The 16466-nt window shown below is 35.9% G+C and overlaps 1 protein-coding gene across 22 annotated transcripts in view; it reads right to left on the minus strand.

Moving 5' to 3' along the window:
* The window catches only part of PARD3 (par-3 family cell polarity regulator), a 723671-nt gene that overhangs the window by 260631 nt on the left and 446574 nt on the right, over window positions 1-16466 (minus strand). For 10 of the 22 annotated variants that reach the window (XM_037039898.1, XM_037039896.1, XM_037039891.1 and 7 more), the window contains 3 exons: window positions 12425-12614; window positions 6549-6700; window positions 5464-5508 (listed from right to left, as the gene is read on the minus strand). In XM_037039898.1, the coding sequence (XP_036895793.1) occupies window positions 5464-5508; window positions 6549-6700; window positions 12425-12614 (387 nt within the window). The remainder of the gene's footprint in view (window positions 1-5463; window positions 5509-6548; window positions 6701-12424; window positions 12615-16466) is intronic. The other 12 variants (XM_037039905.1, XM_037039903.1, XM_037039900.1 and 9 more) reach the window with 4 other exon arrangements.

Below are 16466 nucleotides of genomic sequence, written 5' to 3' on the forward strand. Positions count from 1 at the left end.
GTTCAAAATTACTTTTAACAGATGTTAAACTTTCATATCCATAAGCATTATCAAGTCTCTTCCTCATTAGAGCATGGGCTCACAAAGTAAAGAGAACACAAAAGACTGAATGTCATCAGTACCATTAGGGCACCCTGACACCAGGTAGAAACCTAATTCTGGGCAATATTAACATTCTATAGAAAGAGTGATAGAAGATTTGCACAGAAACAAATTACTACATCAAGGCTCTCTCTAAAGAGATATAAAGAAAGAGAGACTAAAGAGCTGACTTAAACTTCCAGGCCTGGGAATAATAACTGCTTGAGAAACAAGTAATAAATACAAGGAAGAAGACTTAATCATTACCAAAAAAATTTCCGTAAGATGGCAGGGAAGAGTTCAGGGAATTAAAAATTTGGCTCCATTTCTTGAGGATTTGGGCAGAAAGGCCTAAGATAATACCAATAGCATACTAGGTTTTAGACGGCAATCAAAACAGATTTCTTTGCCTAGGTGAGACAGTGTCATCCATCACTGCCTGACCTGGGGCTTGAAAGCAGACAAATTTAGCCTCTACTACTACCTGGGCAATCTAAGTTATGGAACTAGTTCTTTATGTATACTGTTTAAAAGACATGTCCAAAAATGTGGCAGGGTAGGAGACACTAGACAATTTGTCTGTGCTTGAGATCATCAGCCCATACACTGGTCTATAACTATGGAGGGACCATGTGTGCTATCACTTACAGACACATGGTTATGGCATGGGCTTTCTATAGTGCAGAGTATGAACCAAAATAAAAATGAAGTGAGACAGTCAAAACAATCACCTTTTAAGATTCATTCAGATTGCATCTTTCACCTAATGTTCACAATGAGGTAGCAGTTTTAGGTTAGAAAGAATATGTTAAAAATGTAATACAGGCAGAAAGACAGATGATTCCAATGAAGAAATAATATTCCATAAATTATTGTGCATGGCAAGCCCTGGCTGGTGTAGCTCAGTGGATTGAGTGCAGGCCTGCGAACCACACGATCGCGGTTTGATTCCCAGTCAGGGCACATGCCTGGGTTGCAGGCCAGTTCCCAGCAGGGGACTCATGAGAGGCAACCATACATTGAGATTTCTCTCCTTCTCTCCTTCCCTTCCCCTCTAAAGAAAAATAAATAATATCTTTAAAAAATTATTGTGCATGGCAGAAAGAGATGGTTCATTTAACTTTCTCAATTCAGGTTTGCACATATATGGATTATGTTATGACAAAAATGCACATAAACTCTTTTTTTCCAAGACCAATATTACTTTTTCTCTTGACAGCAATATTAACTTTTGAAAGTTCATGTTCTAAATATCCATAAAAGTCATGTCACAGGAAGGAAAATAGATTTCATTCTAAGTAACTGAACAAAAAATAAGAAATTGGGAAACCAAAGGGAGTAGGAAAAAAACATTTCTAGGCAGGGGCATCTACCTTTACATGTCCTAGCACTAGCATTGGGAAGATCTCTTTCTGAATGAATCATACCTATCAATTTTGATAAGTTGCCAGCTGCATTTAGGTTCTTTAACCGTTTACAAGGCAAGTATTTGATAACTTCTTGGATTCATAAAGGACATTAGTATGTATACTGGGGTGAGCAAAGGTAGTTTTACAGTTGTCATGCAGGTTATGATTATTGCAATAGCTTTATTAACTCAACAAGAATAAATTGTTTCATGTATTCATGACTGTAAACCTATTTTTGCTTACCCCTGTATATGTATAGTATATTTATTCTGGCTGTCTGTCTTATCTATCTGTGATTAATATTTCATGTTTCTAGTAAAGATTATCATAAAACATGAACTAGGTATATTAAGTTTTTGTTTATGAAAAGTTAGCTGAAATTTGACTTTATGTATTTATTCAGAGCACTAAAAATTTTTGGAATGAATTTCAGAACTGTTATGTGTATTTATTAAAGTGAATCTATATATATTTACACATACAAATATGTATATGTATATGTAAGTATAGATGTGCACATAAATACATATATTTATTAAAACACATAAAGGCAGGCAAATCTGGGAAGAAAAACAATGAAAGTATGACTAAACAAGCAATAGATATTTTATAAGTGTAATTTACTGCACAATAACATTTTGGCAAAATGCTGATAATTATGAATGGTGGGTACTAGGTATATGAGAGATCAATGGACTACTGTCTCTACAGATATATATGGTTAAAAATTTCCATAATAAAATGTTACTAAAAAAAGACAACATCAAAATGGAGACAACTGTACTTGAGCAGCAATAAAAAAAGAAAAAGAAAAAAAGACAATATTTACAATTTGTGAATCTATAACAGGGATCAGCAAACCTTGGGCCAAATCTGGAAAACGCTTTTCTTTTTTTAAAATTTTTTTTAAAGATTTTATTTATTTATCTTAGAGGGGAAGGGAAGGAGAGGGAGAGACAGAGAGAGAGAGAGAGAGAGAGAGAAATATCAATGTATGGTTGCCTCTCATTCATCCCCTGATGGGAACCAGGAACTGGCCTGCAACCCAGGCATGTGCCCTGACTGGGAATCGAACCGGGATCATGTGGTTCGCAGGCCCGCGCTCAATCCACTGAGCTACACCAGCCAGGGCCTGGAAAATGTTTTCAAACACAGCCATGAAGAGTGTTTACACATATTCTATGGCTGCTTTCCAACTACATCAGGATTAAGTAATTGCTACAGAGACTGTGTGGTTTCTGAAGTCAGGTCAATATTCATCAAAGAAACTTGAACGAAGGTTTGTTAAGTAGTAAGATTCCTGAATGAGAGCTACTAAGGTCCCTAACATTAACAATTCAGTATTTACTAACAAGAAAGACTGAAATTTTGTTCCTCTATTAAAGTATGCACAAAGAAATTAGTTGTACTTACACAGATACAAAAATCAGTATCTTTTAATTTTGAAGATAAAGATCTTTATGTAAATCTTTTTGGTCATTAGGATACCTTATTTTTTTGTTTTTACATTCAAGGATTAAACTGTTAAAAACCCAATTCTCTTCTTATTCCTGTTCTTTTCTTTCAGAAAGTAAATTTATCTCCAAATACCACAAAAGAGCCCTAGCCAGGAATTAAATGAAAACCATAATCATACTATTTTCCCTAGGTATAGTTTTCTATTCCTACTCCTCCTGCTGGAAAAAAAGAAAAAGGAAAAAGACAGTAGAGGATATGTCTTTTACAAGGAAAAAGGCAAATGGAATTCAATTTTTTTTTTGAAAGGCTTATGGCTAGACAGACAATCTATGCTAAAATGCCCTATGAATATGACAAAAACCATTGCATTAAAGTGTTAAATCATGATAATCTAAATGATTAAAATGAAAATAACTGAAAGCCCTGGCTGGTGTAGCTCAGTGGATTGAGCGCAGGCCTGTGAACCACATGTTCATGGTTCGATTCCCAGTCAGGGCACATGCCTGGGTTGCAGGCCAGTTCCCAGCAGGGGACTCATAAGAGGCAACCATACATTGATATTTCTCTCTTTCTCTCCTTCCCTTCCCCTCTAAAGATAAATAAGTAAAATCTTTAAAAAAATTTTTTAAAAACGAAAATAACTGAAAATTTGGCATCTATGAAATAAAATTTTGTCCCAATTTTTCCAATGTACTTTGGTAGAATAGATTGCACATAGTGCAAAAAAATTGCTCTTTTATTTTGAGGATGTTAAAACACCATAAACATATGATCCAATTAGATTATAAAATCTAGTGAACAAAATAAACTGACAAAACAGAAACAGAGGCATGGACACATGGAAGAGACTGACAGCTGTGAGAGGGAAGGGAGGAGGGAGAACTGGATGAAGGAAGGTGAAGGATTTGACCCACAGACACGGACAACAGCGTGGTGACAGCCAGAGGGAGGGGCAGGGCTGCCTGGATGCAGGCAAAGCAGAAGGGAATGGGTGCACCTGTCATAATGTCAACAATAAAAACAAAGTAAAAACAAAAATTTCCCTTCCCACCATGAGTTATTTAAATGTTTTCACTTAAATCTGAATATCATTATTTTTTCAGTTAAAAATGATAGCCGTTAAAATCTGCATAACATTATTTTTTTAACTACAACGAACTGTTCTTTTCTTTCTAGCAATAGTGACTTGGTTAAATTAAGTGTTTTCCTTACTTTACCTAATAAGTATAGTATATAAATTCATGTTCTTTAAACTCAGCAGTTCAGTTTGGTTTTTATGAATATCAACTTGGACGAAAGTTACTTTCTTAAAAGAACTGAACGCTAATAACTCCAAAAGCCAGTAACTAATTTATCAAAACTATCAAAACATATTTTTCTTTAGCACTGTTTCAAAATTTCAGTGAGTTTTATGTTTGATAAGAAAAATAACTGTTTAATAAGGGCTAAGGCTACAGTTAATTGCCTTGCACTACCGTTAATTCTATGATGTGCCGAATGCAATTTTTATGATCTATCTTTTACTCTGCAGAGTGTGAAACTCCAACCATGTTTCACAATAATCTTTACATATATGTGTGAGATGCACGTTCTTCAAGTGTGATGAAACCAATTACTACTACAGGTTAAAAAGGTGGATTGAAGCTAATTAGTGGTAAGTAGTATAACTACTACATCATACTGCACCTAGAATAATTAAAACAGTATTCCAAACTTATAATAATAAGTCATAGTCAATTGTACAAAGCACAGTACTTTAACTACACATAAAAACTCTCCTTTTTTGATTCTTTTCATAAAATAAGAAGAAAAAAATGCTATAATGCAAAACCCAGTTCAATCTGATCCACTGTTTCTGTGGAATCATTTAGGCAGCATTTTAGAAGCCAGCCCTAAACAGTTCATGAAAGGAAACAAACAAACAAAACAAAACCTTTTGAACAGGTTCACAAAGCGAAGATAAAGAGCTATAGGTATTATATAGTCTAATTTCAATGTCAGGTAACTATGAGCTAATTCTTGCATTAGAAAAAGAAACAGGTTTTCTGAGTGACTAATGATAGCAATTACTGGACATTTTCCTTTAGTGAAAAGTATTGGCAACTGTGCTATTATTACCCTTCAAATCAAAGTCACCACTTTGAGAAGCTGCTTTGGGTATTAACCTAGGAATCAAAGAAATAACTTAAAAACAAGAGTCTACCCAAGAGATCATGTTTTCAGGGTTTTGATTTTTCTTAGATTGTGACAAAACATTCCTGTACAGATAAAGAAAATCTAGATTGTTTAAGCATTTTCGAATCACTGAATTATATTTCCATTTAGATCTACTACACTGATAAATGTCTTCTAACAGAAAATTTTCTCTCCTCATACAATTTGATTTCCTACAATAAAACCTCCATGCAAGACTAGAATATTTATGTGTACATGCAATATGATTGGCAGCTCTGTAATTATGATAAGCTCCTTGGACCACAGTTTCTATGGCAACAGTCTAACGGTCCATCCTTACCTGCTTTCTGGTCATCCACTGTACTGAGTTTAGTCTCGTCAGCTACTGTTGAAAGGTAAATGTATAGTGGTTAGCCCAGTTAGTCCCACTGCCCAACATGCTTCAACAATTCCGAGATCTTTCAGGTTATGTGATAATTCTCAGGTAATATTTCATGCAAATATTATAAAACCTCAAGCAAATATTTATAATCAAAAGGAGAGGGTAAGCAGTGTCTCCATGCAATACGCCAGTTGTTTCATTTCACAGACATGTATGTTATTTATATGTTAGCATATCATAATTAGCCAAGGCAATGCATCACCAAATATTCCTTTTCTGCACACATGTGATAAATTAATATTTTTAGTCTTGAAATACAAACAGCCACCAGGGAACAGCATAAATACGTTATAGTTGATTAACAAAGGCTTTAAAAATCATTCAGTCGATAGCTATGATTAGTTATTTTACTTTTTTTGTCTATCTGTTCTTTTGGTGGATTTAGATTCAAAAAGAAACATGACCTGATTGGTGTTTGATTGAACAACTAGATGATTCTCCTGCTCTCATTTGCTTCAGATGCTTTCTGCAACAAATATCCTCTCAAATTATTTCTTCAACTAAATGCCTTAATTATCAAGGCATAAGAGTTTCTATTAAATAAACCTTTAAAAATAGCAATAAAAGAAAAATATATAGTAACCAAATTCTAGACATGGATTGAGATAATGATTCTTCTCCAAATTTTTTTCTTTTAGTTCAAAATGCCACAACCAAACAAATATGATATCAATGAAACTGGTTTTAAACAGCCAGTGTTAAAAAATTTCATTGTTCAAATAAAGATGCATGAATATAACATGATATACATGTTTGTTTCCTTTCTCATCAGAAAGCATATATATTAACATATTGCACATTTATAAACATGCCACTTATAAGAAATATGGTTATCTCAAACTCAAAGAAAAATATCTTTGCCAAATCACCACATTTCACACTTATTTTCTCTACTGTTCAAAGTACAGAGACGTGTGTTCAGGACCATCGATTTTAATCTGAAAGCATCTATTCAGATAAAGATTCATGGAGATTGTACTCACTACCTAAATCCATGCTTTTTGATTTTCGTGTTTTAACGAAATCCAATTGACTGGCATCTGAAAATTGCTTTGTGCGTTTTTCTGACATACTCTGGCGTCCAAATCCTTCTCGTTGAAAAGCAAGAACTGGATCAACATCTGGACTCAAAGAGCTGGTATGGAAAAAAAAGATAAACATAAAAATAGTTACTAAAAATAGCAGACATCCAATTTAGAGAAGTTCATATAACTCTGTGTATGAATGTGTATATAGGTATATTCCTCAGAAATATTTAAACTACATAACAGAAATATAATTCATTTAAAAAAAACTGTGGCTGTACAGGAAGTGATTAAAAATACAACACTCATTTACACTTAGTAATTCTTTCTGCATAGGAGCTCTCTCCTCCTGTTTCTCTCTGATAGTGTCCTCACTCTGTTTGACAACACAGAATTATTTCTAAATGATTATCAATAATTAGCCTTGTATCTTTCAAACACTGGAATGACTGGAAGTTTGAGGAAACCTCTCATATGCTGATATAAATATTGTCAGTGAACAAGTGACTATAATAAATTGAAAATGAAGAGAAGTTTTAGAAAGGATACATTCTCATCTTATATATCCTTTATCTTATATTTCAGAAAAGAAAAAACATACACCTTTATGGCACGTAGTTTCGTGAGGATGTAGTTTTTTCTAATACTTAGCTGAGAAGATCAACTCAACAAATCTGCATTACAACCTATTCTGATTAAAGCATTATGCTGGGTCAAAGTCAAAATGGTAAGAAAAGACCTCTGATCTCTACGAGTTCCTAAGAATAATATCAAAGCAGAAGTCTATAGCAGACGCTGTAGGTGCACAGATGGAAGAGTAACAGTGTTTGAGGAAGTCAGGGACAGCACGGCTCCGACCAGTCGGGCTGTGATGTGGGCACACCAACACAGTGACTGCAGTACATGGCACATCATTAATAAAGGACACAGTCTGAAGTGTTTTCCAAGGATGTTTTCGAAGCAGCCAAGGATGACACACAATCACTCCTATTTGTATAAACCTATAAACACTTTGAAATGCATATCAGGTGTTCTGTGCACAGTGCATACAATGAAAATCATTTTTCTTTGTAGTGGGTGCACTGAGAAATAAATGGCTCTCCTGTATCAGCACTGTGCCACATTACCTATCTGGCCATGCAGGAGAATGTCCCTTCCCAGCTAACTACCTACTGGAATGGAACAACCTACTAGAGGGAACACTTCTGCTCTGTCAGCTGGGTCTATGGCAGGCTTCCTTACACTCTGATGGAAGCAAGCTTCTCAAACCCTTTATGAAAATTACCCTCCATATTGGTTGGGTAGAGAACAGTGATCTACTTTGGATATGTTTCAGAAATTTAGCTGCAATTTACTGACCATAAAGTAACTGGCTCTTACAGAGTAGCTAAACCAAAAATGGTGAGAAGACATCAAGGAAAATGCTTTCATGTCAGGTTAAGTGACCTGCAATGGATTGAACCCATACGTCTTACAACCCCCAATAAAAAGAATACTAGCTGCTTCATCCATCTTACAAGGCCGGTGAGAGATTTCAGTGACATGGGTGAAAGAAAGCCCTTTGTAAATTGCAAACCACTACACAAAATAACTTATTACCCAACAAAGACGTTCTTTCTCAAATTATCAAAGTAATACGAATTAGGATAATGAAAAGAGTCCTTAAAAACCACACAAAGGAAATGCATAATCCTTTTTCAATCTTTTCCACCAAACATAGAGCAGGGCCCCAAGAATGAGGCAAGGTAAGTAAGTGACTAGGGCTCAGAATGTAATGGAGCATTTACTCTCGGGGCCCTGCAAGTTCTGGGGGGGGCACCTGAGGTGAGTGGCTCCTCACAGTTTGAACCTGGGACCTCCCTGCCTCACCTTAGTTCTGCTCCATGTACCCCACCCCCTCCAGCCACTGGGAAAGGGTACATCCATACAGACTAGGAGTTTAACTCAAGGTGATGACAATTTTTTGTTTAGTAAAACAGAATCAGTCTTATGTCCTAATACAGTTATTTTGTTTGCACTCTACAGTAAATATTTTCATTTTTAACTTATCAAATTTGCCTAATAAAACTTTGAATAAATTTGATGTTCCAGAAAAGAGCAAGGTTATATCTATCTTAAAGTCGGAAGTGTGCATTCACATCCTGTGATGCTTATACACAATTAATACTTGAACAACATGGGGGTTAGGGGAGCTGACCCCCAACGCAGTAAAAATCCACATGTAACTTCTGACTTCCTCAAAACTTAAGCTGCCCTTAGGTACCCACAAGGCTTTGGTTCAAGTCCAAAAATCCATGCATTCTCCATTCTCAACTCCTCGATAAAAAGCAGTGTACATCAGTGCACACAGTCGGCCCTCCACACCTGTGGACCCTTGACCACAGATGGAAAACAGTACAGGTATTTCTTGAAAAAAATCTACACATAAGTCATCTCATGATGTTCAAGGGTCAACTGTGCTATGTATGTAAGTATGTACAGCAATAGTGTACATTATATAGAACTGCATATTGTTTATACATATTTTCTGAATAGATATACACTTGTATATTATGCTTATATAGTAGTATTCACATACTACTATGCTTAAAATTTCCAGAGCACATACACCCCAATTCAAATACACACTCCTAGAAGTGAAAAACTAAAACCCATATGATGAGAACTATGATCTGATTTGTACTAGAAAACTGAATAATATATTTTCAATAAAATTAAAATTTCTATACATTGAAAGTTGATCTGTTCAACCATTATGCGTGTTTATCAACCTTTTTTGTATTATGTGAAATATTTTAAAACCTGAACTCCAGTAAGGCATAAAATTGGTGAACAAGATGAATTTCAAATACAATTTTAATAGAAATTACAGGTAAAATAATTTTCAAAGAAATATAAACTGTTGTTGCTGATATTACCTGAAAACCACATATTGCCATATTTTTATAAACTAATTTTATATTTTTTAAAGTTATCTTTTCACTAAAATTTGAATGTTTTGTTTTTCCCCCTAAAACATTGTTAATTTTCCCTAAATCAATTAATGGATTATAAAAAAGTACATTCTCTTAGTTAACAAATTAAAATTTTAGCCATTTGCTATATATAGCCTTCCAGTACAGTGAACAATAAATATACATAATTTAAATGTCAAGTGAGTTTGTGACTTAGTAGGAGTATTAAAATAACTAAGTATTTTAAACCATGACATACTAATTCATCCCTATCAATACGCCCATTAAACTAACTCAGACACAATAAACAACAACCTAAAATACTTAGTAAGTTAGACTGCAGGACTGACAGCTGATCCTTTAAAGAATGTAACCAAATCCAGACGCCTAATGTTATTAAAATTCTCATTATTAATCCTGTCTTACTGCCCTTTTGTTTCCATAACATTTTCACCCAGGATCAGGGTGACATTCTCAGGCTGAAAAAACTTACATTTTCTGCTGTGATTCAGAACACCCGCTACTCTTGTTTCAACAACCCTTTATTCATATTGCTTTCCTTGCCTCTCATTCCCTATAGCAGTCATACACCTCCGCACCAGTTCATGAATCCCCTTAGGAAAGTTAATGCCACAACCATCCCTGCTAGTTATTTATTTGTTCTCACCGATACACCCCTTCACCAGGCCCCCAATAGACCTATTCCTCTGGCCAGCTGCACAGTTTCTCATCATGGTGGAGATTCAAAGGCTTTTGTCCCTAAGATGAATGCTGCAAATATCTAACCCTTACTTTCTCTGTTGTTGCTTTCCTTTCAAAAAGAGAGAAAATCTGCAGCAGAAAATGTATAGGTGTCTTCAGAGTTCAGATGGGAGTTTGTTTACACTGGAACTTCCCCTCTAGGTTGAACCAAAACACACATTCACAGATGAGTTATTACCATGCAGACTTGAGTGGAGCTCTATTTTTAAATCTTGTTTTCAATAAGAGAATTACAGAGAGGGAAAGGCAGGGAGGGGAGGAGTAGGGAGGGGCAGGGAAGGGCAGGAAGAGGAAAGGAAGAGAAAACAAAATAGATAGGGAATTTCAAGGGTGTAAGTAACAGGTGAGATTGTTTGAAGAGAAGACCTGCAGAACTCACTGATGCCCAGGCTCTATTTCGCTGTGCTCATGAGGGAGTAGGGGAAGAGGACTGTGGGGGTAGTTTACTTTGTTAAGCTCATCACTAAAATGTTAACACAAATAAATGCCAGTCCCCTGGACTCCTCCAATCTAATTTTTAATGTTGATACAGGTCTGGGGAAGTGTAGGTAACAGAAATGGATGAGGGGTGAAGGAACAATGATGTAACATTTAAATATAACATTGCTGATGTATTCATAAAAGGGCAGTAAGAAAATTCTGGTATAATGTTTCACATGGTTTGTGTCAATTATCACTACAACCTTTCAAGGTCATCACTAGGGATCCCTTTCCTATTGCTTATTGACATATATAATTACTAGACAGGTAAATTAAAGTGCATATCCACATTCATGGGCCACAAATTGGCTCAGTAATGTCAAAACCTTACTTCAATTTTGAAAGATACAGAAGTAAAAAACAGCATTACACTGTCCCCAAAGTCACAATGCTAGGAGGAAGTACAAAGCATTTTAAATAGTATACCACTTTAAAAAAAAGTGGTATAAAAAACAAACAAAAAAAAAAACACTCTCTATTCCCAGGACATATCAACTACTAATTTGGCCAAAGTCATCTAATTGTGATAAACGTTGAGTCACCTTAACAATTGGCTTAGAATTTATTAACTTGATAGAAAAACAATTCATCAAGTTGACATGGATCTAAAGTAATTAATAGTGAATTAAAAAAGGAGTAGGGTTTTCTGGTTAGTGGCAGTTTTGCTGTTATTTTGGCTAAATTATTAACTACAACCCTGGAAAGGCTAAAGCAACTGGGAGGGTTTGGGGGATTGGAGAGAATCTTTTATCGAAAGAGTAATAATTAAGAGCATTAAAGCTGTGCAAACAAAGCACTGCTGTAACAAAAAACTGACTAACTGCGCTCACCACCCGGGTGTCCAACCTGCAGCCTGAAGGCCACATTCAGGATAGCTATAAATATGGCCAAACACAAAACTGTAAATTTACTTAAAACATTATGATATTCTTTTTATGATTAAGTGTCACAATGTATTTAATGTGTGGTCTAAGACAACGCTTCTTCTTCCAGGGTGGCCCAGAGACAACAAAAGGTTGGACATCCGAAAAGATAAACGGTGTCTGTACTGGGTTGGCCAAGAAGTCAGTATTGTTTTTCCATAAAAAAAGAAAAAGACACACTTTTCATTTTCACCAATAACTTCATTGACTTGGGTATTTTGAGTATGTTGGCTATCTCCCATGTGGTACAACATTGATTATTTTCAATTAATGTCTCAATCTGATCACTATCAACTTCAACTGCCCCACCTAATTATGGAGCATCGTCCACTGAGGACTCTCCAGCGCGAAACTTCACAATGCACTTTTGACCCACTTGATCAGTCACAGCACCTACTTCCTACACTACACAAATCTCCTTTTGCATTTCAGTTGCATTTTTACCTTTCTTGAAATAATAAAGCATAATGTACCAAGATGCTGCATATTTTTCCATCTTCAATATTAAAATGGATACATAAAACTTCACCAATTTTGATAACTTTTTAAAATGCACACTGATATGACAGTTGTCACAATACAATCTAACAAAATTGTTTTGAATGAAGTTAAAGACAACTAAGTGCTACTACAGCTATCTTGCGGAAAAAACAAACAAACTTTTTGCAAACCCAATAACTGACTAATGTCTTCCAACATTGGAGTGTGATCTTACCAGTCTGCAGAATCACTGATGGCAGCCTTAGGCCAGGGGCCAGGGTCTGTCGTCACAAATCCCACATCATCATGCGAGCTGGAAGATGACTGGTCAGAAAGATGTGGAGGAAGCACTGGCAACCTGTCATCTTCTATAATGACAGTGTCATCTTGGGGCATATTCACTGTGGGGGACAGCTGATATTTACCTGTCCAGTACAAAAAAGAGAGAGAGAGAGAGAGAAATTCTAGACTTGCTTGGAGAGTTAGTATTAATACATTGCTACGTCAGAAAAGATTAAATTACCAAACATCTGTTCAACCTGGTAGAACAAAACAGAATTAAGGAAATGTATTCTTCATAGATGAATGTCAAATGGAGACCTCAAGTCTATCTCTTTTGCTGCCAGCAGAGCCATGTAGCTCTAGGAGGAATATTAAATTTCTCTGGTTTTAAGTTTCTTAAAGCCATACATGATCTCCAAAATGTCTTCTAATGTGAAAATGCTACATAGTTTCTAAGTTATGAAAGTAATTTGAAATTTTTTGCCAGGAAATTTAGTGGGAAGCCCTGCAGACTTAGATCAACCACTCACCCATTCATTCATGTAGCAAGTATAAAAGAAAGACTTAATCTCTGGCCCTACATATCTCATACTCTAGAGAAAGAGACCTATATATAAAAGGTGATAACGCACTGGTGCTGTGAGTGACATTCAATCCCAACTGCTGGTTATGCCTGGATAGCTAGAGACAGAGGATGCTTGGAATCTTAACAAAAGTTAACATCTGAGTTGAGTTTGGAATAATGAGTAGGGTCTTTTCTACTAGAGAAATGATGACATTAATTCTAGACATCATCAGCATTGTCATAAATACATGATGGAGAAAAGCCCACGGTACATTCATGTGGCACATTAACAATGAGTACAGGCAGAAGCAGGACCTTGGGGGTAGCATTGGGAAGATGGTGGCAGAGTAACTGGAAGCTGAGCCCACTTGCTTATGCCACCAGCATGAATTTTCAGCTCATCTTCTAACAAGTGACCTGAACAATCGATGGAACCTCAGCAAAGTGAATTTCTGAAGCAAGGAGTACAGAGGATGCTTTCCACCATCCACACTTATACAACAGCATACAAGATGTGCTAGGTGGTATGACTCTTGGGGTCAGCCAGCCAGAGGAAGAACCCATGAAAGAACGAACCAACAACTAAAACCTGATTACAAAACCAGAGGTGACATAAACAGTACTAAGAGCATTCCAAGAGCACCCAACTCAGGAGATCAAGGAGACGGCATCACTGAATCCCACAGGTCTCCTAAAACAGAAGGTCGTATCAGGAAGACAGGGAGTCAAAGCAGATCAATCTAACATGCAGAAACAAACAAAAAGAGTCCTCTCAAATAGATAGGGACACAACCCCAAATTGAAAGGAAAGGAGGAATCCTCAGAAACAGTGCTAAAGAAGTTGAGGAAGCAATTTATCAGACATAGAGTTCAAAATAGTGAATATAGGGATGCTCAAGGAGCTCAGTGAGAACTACAAGGAATGCTATGGGAGCTACAAGGAACGTAGTGGAAACAACATCAGCATGAAAAAGGACACAGAAATTATAAAAAGAGCCAGGAGGAAATGAAGAATACAGTATCTGAAATGAAAATTATACTAGAAGGAATTAAAAGCTGGCTAGATGAAAGAGAGGATTGAATCAGCGAGTTAGGGGACAAGAAAGAAAAAAAAACTTACAGAGGGCAACAAAATGAAAAAAGACTCAGAATGAAGATACTTTAAGGGAAATGGAGAACAACATGAAACGCAATAATATTCACACCACAGGGATGAGAAGGAGCAAAAAAGGAGCAAGGGATACACCTGTTTGAAAAAGTAATGACAGAAAACTTCCCTAACTTAGGGAAAAGTCACACAAGTCCAGGAAGCACAGAGAATCCCAATCAAGAGGAACCCAAAGAGGCCCACTCCAAGACCCATCATAATAAAAATGGCAAAATTTAGAGACAAAGAGAAAATCTTAAGGGCAGCAAGGGAGAAAGAGCTAGTAACATACAAATAGTTCCAATAACACTATCAGGTCATTTCTCAACAGAAACACTACAAGCCAGAAGAACATTGCACAAAACATTCCAAATAATGAAAAACGAAGACCTGCAACCAAGACTACTCTACCCAGCAAGGCTCTCATTTAAAACAGAAGATATAATGAACTTCCTACACAAAAAAATGTAAAAGAGTACATCTCCAGGAAACCAGCACAAGACTTGCTAAAGGGACTCCTTTAAGAACCTGAAGAAAAGAGAGAGAGGAACACAGGAGCAAAGGGGAAAATGGCAATGAATAAGTTCCTATCAATAATAATCTTCAATGTATTTGGATTAAATGTTCCAATCAAAAGACATTGGGTAGCTGAATGGATAATAACAAAACACAACCGGCATATATGCTGCCTACAAGAGACCCACCTCAGAACAAAAGATCTAAACAAGCTGAAAGTGAAGTGATGGAAAAAACATTCCAAGCAAATGGACAGGAAAAAATAAGTTGGGATAGCAATACATATATCACACAAAACAGACTTCAAAACAAAGTCCACAACAAAAGACAAAGCAGGTCATTACATAATACTTAAGGGAGTAGTCCAGCAACAAGATATAACCCTTGTAAACATACATGAACCCAACATAGGAGCACTAAATATATAAGGAAAATCTTAGAGGACTTCAATAAATATATCAATGTGAACACAGTCATCATGGTAGTTTGTAACACACCACTTTCAACAATGGATAGATCTTCCAAAGAATCAACAAGGATATCATGACAATGAATGACACTCTAAATCAACTGGACTTAATTCATGTATACAGAATATTTCACACCAAATAAGCAAAATACACACTTTTCAAATGCTCATAAAACATTTTCAAAGACAGACCACATGGTAGGACACAAAACAAGCCTCAACAAATTCAGGAAGGTTGACATCTATCAAACATCTTCTCAGATTAAAACAGCTTGAAACTAGAAACTAATTTCAAGGAAAACACTCAAAACATTCAAAAGGTGCAGACTGAATAACATATTATTAAAAAATGAATGGGTTAACAATCATTGGGTAGCTGAATGGATAATAACAAAACATACACTCAGGTCAAGGAAAAAATCAAAAAGTATCTGGAAACAAATGAAAATGAACTCACAACAGTCCAAAATTTATGGGACACAGTGAAGGCAGTCCTGAGAGGAAAGTTCATAGCCATGCAGGCTTACCTAAAGAAGACAGAAAAGTCTCAAATAAGCAATCCAAACCTACATCTACATGAACTAGAGAAACAACACAACCAAAACCCAGAGTGAGTAGAAGGAAAGAAATAGGATCAGAACAGAATTAAGTGTCATAGACTAAAAAAAAAATTCAAAGGATCAATGAATCCAGCAGCTACTTCTTTGAGAAGATAAACATAATTAACAAACCTTTAACCAGACTCATCAACAAAAAGAAGAGAGTGGACCCAAATAAAATCAGAAATGAAAGAGAAGTTACAACTGATACCACAGACATACAAAGGATTGTAAAAAAAAACAGTATAAACAACTATTAGCTAAGAAATTAGACAACATGACTGAAATGGGTACATTTCTAGAAACATACAATCTTCTAAAACTGAATCAAGAAGAAGCAGAAAGCCCAAATAGATCAATAACAACTAGTGAAATTGAAGCAATAGTCAAAAATCCCAGGCACACAAAAGCCCTGGACTGGATGGCTTCCCAGGCAAATGTTACCAAATATTTCAGGAAGAGCTAACTCCTATCCTTCTCAAACTATTCACAAAAAAATTCAAGAGGAAAGACTCTCAAACTCTTTTTAGAGGTCAGTATCGTCCTAATTCAAAACCCAGGTAAAGACACAACAAAGAAAGAAAAGTACAGGCCAGTATCTCTGATGACTTCATAAAAGGAAAAATCCTCAACAAAATATTGGCAATCTGAATCCAGCTATACACTAAAAAGATTACACACCATTATCAAGTGGGATTT

The sequence above is a fragment of the Sturnira hondurensis genome, unplaced genomic scaffold (genome assembly GCF_014824575.4).
Source record: "Sturnira hondurensis isolate 20B ecotype Veracruz unplaced genomic scaffold, ASM1482457v3 Scaffold0025598, whole genome shotgun sequence".
In the NCBI taxonomy this organism is placed as follows: domain Eukaryota; kingdom Metazoa; phylum Chordata; class Mammalia; order Chiroptera; family Phyllostomidae; genus Sturnira; species Sturnira hondurensis.